Source organism: Larimichthys crocea, chromosome VI (assembly GCF_000972845.2).
Source record: "Larimichthys crocea isolate SSNF chromosome VI, L_crocea_2.0, whole genome shotgun sequence".
Lineage (NCBI taxonomy): Eukaryota > Metazoa > Chordata > Actinopteri > Sciaenidae > Larimichthys > Larimichthys crocea.
Window position 1 is genome coordinate 20,239,402 of NC_040016.1, and position 9,845 is coordinate 20,249,246.

Genomic DNA, 9,845 nt, shown 5'->3' on the forward strand with positions numbered 1-9,845 from the left:
TTTGTTTCAGACTTTGCAGGAAACCGTCTGAAGCTGGCTGAGATCCTCTACTACAAGATCCTGGAGAACGTCATGGCTCAGGAGACCAAACGGCTGCACGGCAAAGACATGAGTGAAGCGGCTGGCGCGGTGTGTTTTCATGCCACTCTCATATCTGTCATTCTTCTCATGGAGCTATCAACGATGTTCTTGTGTTGAGACAGTCGACTGGCTGTGCGTCAGTGTTTTGTGATCGTTTTATTGGCCGTCACATAATATGAAATTGTGTGTGTGTGTTGTTAGGTGTTACTGGAGCAGGATATCTTCACTGTTCCCTGATGGCGTGTTGTCTGGAGGTCGTGTTGTTCTCCTACAGCTCCCAGAGAACTTTCCCCTGGTCATCAACATCTCAAACTACCGTTCTACTTTTTAAGGTCAACACAAAAAACACGCTTTGATAGTGTTGTTGTTATTTGGTGTCTTTGCTTCCTAAGTAATGTTGTGTGTGTTTGTGTGTGCAGGTGATCGAGGTGTTTATCCGCTCAGAAGAAAGCCTCTCCAGAGACATGGTGAAACATCTGAACTTGATCGAGGAGCAAGTTCTGGAGTACAGAGCGTGGACCGCAGACTCTGCCCTGTGGGACCGCTCTGCAGGCCGCTGGGAACAAAGTCCCCACGTGGAGGAGGTCAGCACAGCACACACACACACACACACACACACACACACACACACACACACACACACACACACACATGCCGCCAGGATCAAGACACAAGTAGAAAAGTTCAGCTTTCTGTCTCTCCCTCTTCAGGTGAATTTCTCCTCCAGTCTTGACACGGGTTCTGGTTCGCGTCTGTTTCTGGTTCTACCCGCGTAGGTCAGTCCCACCTGCCTCTGGTCGCCCTCTCCCCCATCATCCACCCCCGCATCAGGGAGTTCAGATCAGGCCTGGGCAGCGCACGCAAAGGTGGGTGTTCAGTGGACTGTTATGTTTGTATACAGTTCATGTTTGCAGTGACCCTCAGCTCTGATCGTTTTGTTTTGTTTTTCTCTTCCAGATGTGCCTCCTCTCCGTTATCGGTCCATGACCGGTACAGCTCCCCGGCAGTGGCAGCGCTAAAAGGCGACTCTTTGGCGACGACCCTCCGACACCAGGAGCGGCCCCCAGCGGGAGCCCGATGTTGTCGCCTGCCCAAAAGGCTGACATTCGGCTCGAGCAGCACCCTGAGGATCGGAACTCAGGGCACCCAGACACTGTCCTGAGTATCCCACTGCAAGGTAGAGCACACGCTCATTTACACCCGTATTATGTTTTAATTATTCACATTCTTATTTATTTGTTTCATTTTGAGTAAGTTAGCCAACAGCTAATATGCATGTGTGTCCCTGGGCTGGTAGACAAATCAAATAAAACATAGACCTCATAGTTTAATTTCATTTGATATGTTGTATTTGTAGTATTCTCCAGCAGAAGGAGCTTCTGTTGCACCACTGCTACACAAACCACAGCTCTGCATCGTCATTTTGACCACAGGAGGCTCCAGCTGCACTGAGGAGTAAATATTGGTCCCAGGCCAATCAGAACAGACATTCAACAGACACACTTGAAACATGCACGCGGCCTCATTTGTTCACAGGTGTTGTGTTGTTGTTTGTGTGTGTGAATATCTGCAGGTATGAATAACGACCGCACCATCACGCTGATCCCGTTCAGCCGTGCCGTGTGACTCCTCCGGTACCATCACCGCTCAGTTCCTGCTGACCGCCTCGCCGAGCCGCGCCGTCTCCGCACCCGTGACCTCCTCCGACCCGCAGACAGGAAGCGGTCGGCCACGACGCACGGATCCCTCGCTCTGTTCTTCAGGAGAGGTATGAGCTGGGAGATAAAACATTCTTATGCTTCTTCGAGTAGAATAAATCGAGGACACTTGATAAACACACTCGTAGGTGGATGTTTCAGTCTGTTCTCCTCTCTGTCCGTAGTCAGTTTAAAGGACTCGTTCTTATAGGGCTCTGAACTGTAGCCAGGTTGCAGACAAGACCATCGTTTTCTTTGATAAACTAAGCGGACTTTGGGTTGACTCAGAGGACATGCCTGGCTCTCATATAGGTACAACACACACACACACACACACACACACACACACACACACACACACACACACACACAGAGTGATGATGTGATAAACATTCAGGTTCAGAAACAATAGTTGGACTAACCTGGATAATGTATTTCAGTCTTTTGTTTTTTTACATTTAGACAAAGCACATAAATAATCTTCCTTTTGTTTCAGACTTTGCAGAGAACCGTCTGAAGCTGGCTGAGATCCTCTACTACAAGATCCTGGAGAACGTCATGGCTCAGGAGACCAAACGGCTGCACGGCAAAGACATGAGTGTAAGCGGCTGTCGCGGTGTGTTTTCATGCCACTCTCATATCTGTCATTCTTCTCATGGAGCTCATCAACAGATGTCTCTTGTGTTGAGACAGTCGACTGGCTGTGCGTCAGTGTTTTGTGATCGTTTTATTGGCCGTCACATAATATGAATGTGTGTGTGTTGTTAGGTGTTACTGGAGCAGGATATCTTCCACTGTTCCCTGATGGCGTGTTGTCTGGAGGTCGTGTTGTTCTCCTACAGCTCCCAGAGAACTTTCCCCTGGATCATCAACATCTTCAAACTCACTCCGTTCTACTTTTTTAAGGTCAAACACAAACGCTTTAAATAGTGAGTTGTGTTGTTGTATATTTGGTGTCTTTGCTTCCTAAGTAATGTCTGTGTGTGTGTGTTTGTGTGTGCAGGTGATTGAGGTGTTTATCCGCTCAGAAGAAAGCCTCTCCAGAGACATGGTGAAACATCTGAACTTGATCGAGGAGCAAGTTCTGGAGTACAGAGCGTGGACCGCAGACTCTGCCCTGTGGACCGCTCTGCAGGCCGCTGGGAACAAAGTCCCCACAGTGGAGGAGGTCAGCGGGACACACACACACACACACACACACACACACACACACACACACACACACACACACACACACACACACACACACACATGCCGCCAGGATCAAGACACAAGTAGAAAAGTTCAGCTTTCTGTCTCCCTCCTCTTCAGGTGAATTTCTCCTCCAGTCTTGACACGGGTTCTGGTTCTGCGTCTGTTTCTGGTTCTACCAGCGGAGCTCAGTCCCACCTGCCTCTGGTCGCCCTCTCCCCCATCATCCACCCCCGCATCAGGGAGTTCAGATCAGGCCTGGGCAGCGCACGCAAAGGTGGGTGTTCAGGTGCATCTGTATGTTTTAGATATACAGTTCATGTTTGCAGGTGACCCGTCAGCTCTAATCTGTTTTTGTTTTCTCTTCCAGATGTGCCTCCCTCTCCGTTATCGGTCCATGACCGGTACAGCTCCCCGGCAGCTGGCAGCGCTAAAAGGCGACTCTTTGGCGACGACCCTCCGACACCAGGAGCGGCCCCCAGCGGGAGCCCGATGTTGTCGCCTGCCAAAAGGCTGACATTCGGCTCGAGCAGCACCCTGAGGATCGGAACTCAGGGCACCCAGACAACTGTCCTGAGTATCCCACTGCAAGGTAGACGACACGCTCATTTACACACGTTATTATGTTTTAATTATATCACATTCTTATTTTATTTGTTTATTTTCAGTAAGTTAGCCAACAGCTAATATGCATGTGTGTGTCTGGACTGGTAGACAAATCAAATTAAACAAGATATTCTGTCATACGGTGCTTTATTCACCGTCAGAAATTTAAAAAACTGACGGCAGAATTTTCTCTCCAATAATGTAAAATGGTGAAATGGTTGTGATTGTGTCTGTGGATTAGTGTGAGGTGATAAATGAATCCAGCAGTGTGAGAGTTGTAAACATATAATCTCTTAAAAAGCCGAACAAAGAAGAAATTTGTATCTGAGGCAGATCACGGCGACTAAAAAGGAGAAAAACTCCAGTTTGACAATAAAAAGATTATTCATCGTTGGCCTGACATTTTTCTGTTTGGAGCCACGATTGTTGTCTTTGAATGTTTCATTTCACCTCTGCTTACTCTCTTACTGTCACATTTTATGGCTAATACGGATGTATGTGTGCACTATGAATGTGACTATGTAGCAGGCTGATGTCGACACAAATAATTTCAGGAAATGAAAAAGGTATTATAAATCATATTCTAGTGGCCTCATAGTTTATTTTTTATTTGATATGTTGTATTTGTAGTATTCTCCAGCAGAAGGAGCTTCTGTTGCACCACTGCTACACAAACCACAGCTCTGCATCGTCATTTTGACCACACGGAGGCTCCAGACTGCACCGAGGAGTAAAATATTGGTCCCAGGACAATCAGAACAGAGCATTCAACAGACACACTTAGAAACATGCACACGGCCTCATTTGCTTCACAGGTGGGTTTTGTTTTATGTTTGTTTGTGTGAATATCTGCAGGTATGAATAACGACCGCACCATAACGCTGATCCCGGTTCAGCCGTGTGACTCCTCCGGTACCATCACCGCTCAGTTCCTGCTGACCGCCTCGCCGAGCCGCGCCATCTCCGCACCCGTGACCTCCTCCGACCCGCAGACAGGAAGCGGTCGACCACGACGCACCGGATCGCTGGCTCTGTTCTTCAGGAAGGTATGAGCTGGGAGATAAAAACATTCTTATCGTTCTTCAGAGACAGCGCTTGATAAACACACTCGTAGGTGGATGTTTCAGTCTTGTCTCCTCTCTGTCCGCTTCCAGGTGTATCACCTGGCCAGCGTTCGTCTGAGGGACCTGTGTGTGAAGCTGGACATCTCGTCGGAGCTTCGAGGGAAGATCTGGACGTGTTTTGAACACACTCTGGTCCACTGTACCGATCTGATGCGCGGCAGACATCTGGACCAGATGCTGCTGTGTAGCGTTTACATCATATCCAAAGTGAGTGTTCACAGGATGACAATACCAACCTGACGACCTGTCATCTGTATCACAATATACACAGGAATGTTATTTGTCAGAAGTCCAGCAGAATACAGATTTATCTGTAGATTAAATATGTGATTGTATGTTATGTCTACAGTGAGTCAGAGTAGCCTTTGACACGCCTGACGAGCTGATGAACTTTTTGCTTTTTCAATGAAAGCTGGTTGTCTGCTGGCATCATTCAGCTCATTCTTGAGAACTCGAGTAACCAGTTTACTCCGAGAAATCAGGTTATTTAACAGCCAAATATTCAGTGTCGTAAACAGGTTCTTTAGACTTTCAGAGGAAACTTTTGTCCTGCATACGTCGGTGTGAAAACCCAAAATAATTTGCATTCTTCAGGAGAAATCATGTTTCTTTGATGACTGAATCCAGGTTTCTCTTGGATGTGAGCACGCCGGTTTGTAATTCCTGTGGTTCCTTCCTTCCTCACAGATCACCAAAGAGACTCACACCTTCCACGACATCATGAAGTGTTACCGCAGCCAACCACAGGCCAGCAGCCATGTGAGAAACACACACATGCACCAACACTGAAATTAATATCACGATCCAACGATCTACACACTGAGATGTTACCATATAACCATATGTATTAATGTGTGTTTGTAGGTGTACCGCAGCGTCTTACTGCGTCACACTCCCAGAGAGCAGGTGGCTGATGAGAACATGGAGGTGGATCCTGTTTCTGGAGGCGAATGTAAGATCTCTCACACACACAGCAGTGGTCTGTCATTGATTGGTTGAATCTCTGCGTGTGTTTGAGTGGTGAGCAGCTTTAACCAAAGTGATGTTGTGAAACACAGACCTAAAGGATCTAAGCCCGTTTCTCGACCACACCAGACGTCTGTTTTCAGTTTAAAATGTTGAAATTTAGATTAAATCCACCGAACAACTAACAATGAACTAACTGCAAACTGTCCAAAGCCTGAAAATATTCAGTTTCCTACAATGTTAGACCAAGAAAAGCAGCAAAATTTTCTTCAGTTTCCTACAATGTTAGACCAAGAAAAGCAGCAAAATTTTCACATTTCAGAACCTGCAAACAAAATGTTTTTCCATTTTTTTGCCTGAAAAGTGATTTTAATCAATTCTGAAAATAGTTGCAGATGAATTTTTGTAATACGATGTCAGAAAAACTCAATCTGCTCACGATGTTTGACACTCCTATTAGATAAATCACTGAAAACATTCGATCTTTGTGTTTCACCAGCTGCTGAGAAAACCAATCACGTCTCAGGAGAAGCAAACTCCAACCAATCAGAGGAGGAGGAACGTGGTGACCTCATCCAGTTCTACAACAGCGTCTTCGTCCTGAAGATTAAAAGCTTCGCGCTGCGATACGCCACCCACGATAACCGGGTAAGACTCGCGCTGCATGATATGTTGGAGTAAAATTAGTAAATGAATCGACCGCTTACATAATATGACCGTGTGTTTGTTTGTGTGTGTTTGACCCTCCAGGCGGACGCTCCTCCTCTCTCTCCGTTCCCGTCGGTTCGTGCTCAGCCTCTCTCGCCTCGTCGTGTTTCTCAGAGACACTCGCTGTACGTCTCCCCTCACAAGAACTCTGCAGGCTGCCTCACACCGAACTCGTACACCTACAGGATCAACAGCAGCCCGTCCAAGGCAAGGACACACACACAGAGTCACATAATCACAAAATCACGGCTCTAATGTTTTGGCTTTTTATCGACCAAACGATACTAATAAACACAGTAACACGCTGTAGCATCGGCACTTCTAACACTAAAACTTCTCTCTCTCACTTCTTCTTCTGTCTCGTGTGTCGTTTCCTCCGTTCAGGAGTTATCGGACATCAACCGGATGATCCGGCAGGGCTGCGTGAGCAGGAAGAGGGCCTTCACCATGGAGGGCGACGTGATGATGTCGTCGGCGTGCGATTCCCCCAGCAAGAGGGCGTGCCCGGAGAACGGCAGCAGTCCGGACGTGCTGCTGAAGCGTCTGCAGGACGTCGTGTCGGAGCGGCAGAGTCACTGATAGACAGATGTTGAAGTAACGATTCAGAACTGTTTAAATTATGACCCAAGCGTCATAAATAATGTCATTTTGTATTGGCCTGTAAGTACCATCAACCTTTTCGAAGGTTTTCACGAGATACTTTGAGGCCAACCTCTAAAAGACACTATAAACAGACTTAAATTAACGTATTAGCCGAGCAACATTGAGGCTAAAAATGACCCATGATTCATCTCTGCCAGTGGGAGCTGGTGTCACATGAGCACATATATTCATCTGCTTGAATATAACTGTATAACTTTTTCAGAAAAAGATTTTAAATTTGGGCCAACAAACTTAAAAACTCAAATATCAAATGCAGATATTTCACAGCGATACAGATGGAAATACTCACGTTACTTTAAGTCAATTTATTCTGATAAGCTTTAAGTCGGACGACCTTCGTCTCCCCGTGCATTTTTACTGAAGAGAAATATAAAATTGACAGTATTAAAGAAATTTAACGTCCGAACAGATGTTAAAACATCATCGTTGGAGCTTCATGTCTCGTGTATATAGTTTTCTTTCAACCAATCGAGCTCTATTGTACATTCTCGAGTATTAATCCTCGAACACAATCCTTGCAGAGCTCTCTGCTGTTTTATTGCTAAAGGAAATTTTTGTTCTTCCTTTGATCTGTTTCCTTTTTAATCTTTCTTCTTTTCTGGTTTTGAACCATTTAAAGTTGTATAATGCTGTAATAATAAAACGCTTAATGCTAACAAACAAGAGTGCTCGATCGGAGCAGCATTTGTGTACCCGAGTGTGTAGTATCTACACTTTTTTTTTCTTTTTTTTATGGAATTTAACATTTTTAGAAAACTTTAAAGTTTCTTATCTGATGTTTTATTCTTACCTGGTTTTCTAAAAGCTGTAGCAAAGCGTGAAAAACTAACCACGTTCTAAAAAAACGCAAATTGAAAGTCGATTTTTTTTTTTTTTTTTTTAAATACATTGTTGGGAATCTGATTCAATCTGGTGTGTTTCTCACTTTGTGCTTTTCTGAACTCTCTTCAGCCTCAAAAGAAGTTTGTATTTCTACAAACAGTCAAATGTTTTGTACAATAAAATTTTCTCTGAGCGCTGCGTGTCCATTCGTTTGACTTCTTCATCTTTCGTTTGACTTTGACAGGAAACCTCTGACAGGCCGACATTGATCCATCCATTTTAGGCAAGATTTCATAATGTACAGAACCTCTTCATATCTTTGGTATTCGATATTTTCAAACACTTTTCCATATGTAAAGAAATGTATTAATGGAAGTGGTTTTTGTGGGCCGTAACTGAGTTCTCAGGAAAAACACTCAGCCCTCTTCGAGTTTTACTTCTACTTAAACCTGCCACTAGTTTTCATTACAAACATTACAAAGTTCATTTGAAATGATGGAAAGCTCTAGAAGAGCCACTAAAAGGACCTGATGAGATTTTCTTGAACGGCGTTTCAAAGGTCAAGAATGAAATCTGAAATGTCTGACATGTCAAAAACTTAATGTGCTGATCAAAATCATTTCATATAATTGGAAAACTCCACAATAAGCGGAGATGATGATGATGTAAAACTAGACTGACTAAACTGTGTTTTGGTATTTAAAAATGTAAAACACAGGACCTTTAAATGACTCATATGGCTAAATATTTTGTTCATGAATGTGTTTATGTTACCAGCTCAGAGGAAAGGTGTTTTCCTCCGTCTGAGGGAGAGAGAGAGCACGACGTCCCATACATAATGCATCCTCTTGGGCCTTGGTCGCCCGGTTACCACGGCAACCCTGTCAGCTTCCATCCCTACCTGCTGCATCTCAGTGAGAGCGTGTACACGTCCTGATTTGGGATCTTTTCTCTGCAGATGTTTTATTTTGGGATTCATGGTTGGTTCATTTAGCTGCATTAACTTCGTATTTTTGATTCAAATCGTTGATTTGTGTTTAGATACATCGATGTTAGAATGAGCTCCGATATTTGCTTTCTCCCCATTTGCCTGTGAGTTCCCATTAGTTCTCCACCTGCTTGTTACCATGACAATACACCCCTTTCAACAGTTTCATTGAATAGAAGTAATGCATCCCCTCTGAGTTGAGTCACCCGGGAATGCAAAAATATGTGAAGCCCGGTGACACAGGTCTGTACGCCGCTCAAATTTGTCCAGTGTGTGATTGTAGAGAAAAAGCATCATGTCAGATACATTACTGTATACGTACGTAATCTGTAATAACAAATAACAATACCAGGATCAGTTTTACTGGCAAAGTCACTAGAAGGAAATTTGCACAGCTCATGTTAAAACTTTTATTTATCCATCATTTAATGAGAGAATGATACAGAATAAAGCCATATTTTATATGAGAGACTGTTAATTGTACTGTAAACCACTGTAATATATATAATTATACATCAAGACAGTTTAAATTTAAATAATAAAATGCCAACCCTAACCGTGAAATCAACAGTACTGATTTTACTTTTACCGTAATATTAGAAAAATTACAGTGTTTTTCAGTGTACAGTAAAATACAATTATATTTCATGGTAAAACAGCATTTTTAAGGGGATTTTTACAAAATAAAGTATTTAAATGTATTGTATTTAATGTATTTTAAATGACAGACTGTTCATTTTACAGTAAAACACCAACCTTTGACGTGAAATCAACATCCCTTTACCGTAATATCAGAAAAAGTCATTGTATGTATTACGGTAAAATTCTGGCAACCACAGTTTTTTTTGTCAGTACTGCAAATTTAAAATCAAATTTAAATTGATAGTCATTTTACGTCCACATAGTTTTAGTTTTTATCTTCTAGTTCATGCCGTCTCTGCTTTTAATATTGTCCAGTTTCACTGAATATGATAAGAAAGCAAAGAGAGAGAGACTCGG

The 9,845-nt window shown here is 43.6% G+C and overlaps 1 protein-coding gene across 1 annotated transcript in view; it reads left to right on the forward strand.

Annotated features, from left to right (window-relative positions):
• The window catches only part of rbl1 (retinoblastoma-like 1 (p107)), a 15,920-nt gene extending 7,868 nt beyond the window's left edge, over window positions 1–8,052 (forward strand). The window contains exons 11-22 of the mRNA XM_027279771.1: window positions 2,275–2,378; window positions 2,547–2,684; window positions 2,782–2,946; window positions 3,090–3,246; window positions 3,340–3,561; window positions 4,431–4,621; window positions 4,730–4,906; window positions 5,387–5,458; window positions 5,564–5,651; window positions 6,165–6,313; window positions 6,416–6,580; window positions 6,758–8,052. Of these exons, the coding sequence (XP_027135572.1) occupies window positions 2,275–2,378; window positions 2,547–2,684; window positions 2,782–2,946; window positions 3,090–3,246; window positions 3,340–3,561; window positions 4,431–4,621; window positions 4,730–4,906; window positions 5,387–5,458; window positions 5,564–5,651; window positions 6,165–6,313; window positions 6,416–6,580; window positions 6,758–6,952 (1,823 nt within the window). The 3' untranslated portion in view covers window positions 6,953–8,052. The remainder of the gene's footprint in view (window positions 1–2,274; window positions 2,379–2,546; window positions 2,685–2,781; window positions 2,947–3,089; window positions 3,247–3,339; window positions 3,562–4,430; window positions 4,622–4,729; window positions 4,907–5,386; window positions 5,459–5,563; window positions 5,652–6,164; window positions 6,314–6,415; window positions 6,581–6,757) is intronic.
• Window positions 8,053–9,845: the final 1,793 nt, after the last annotated feature.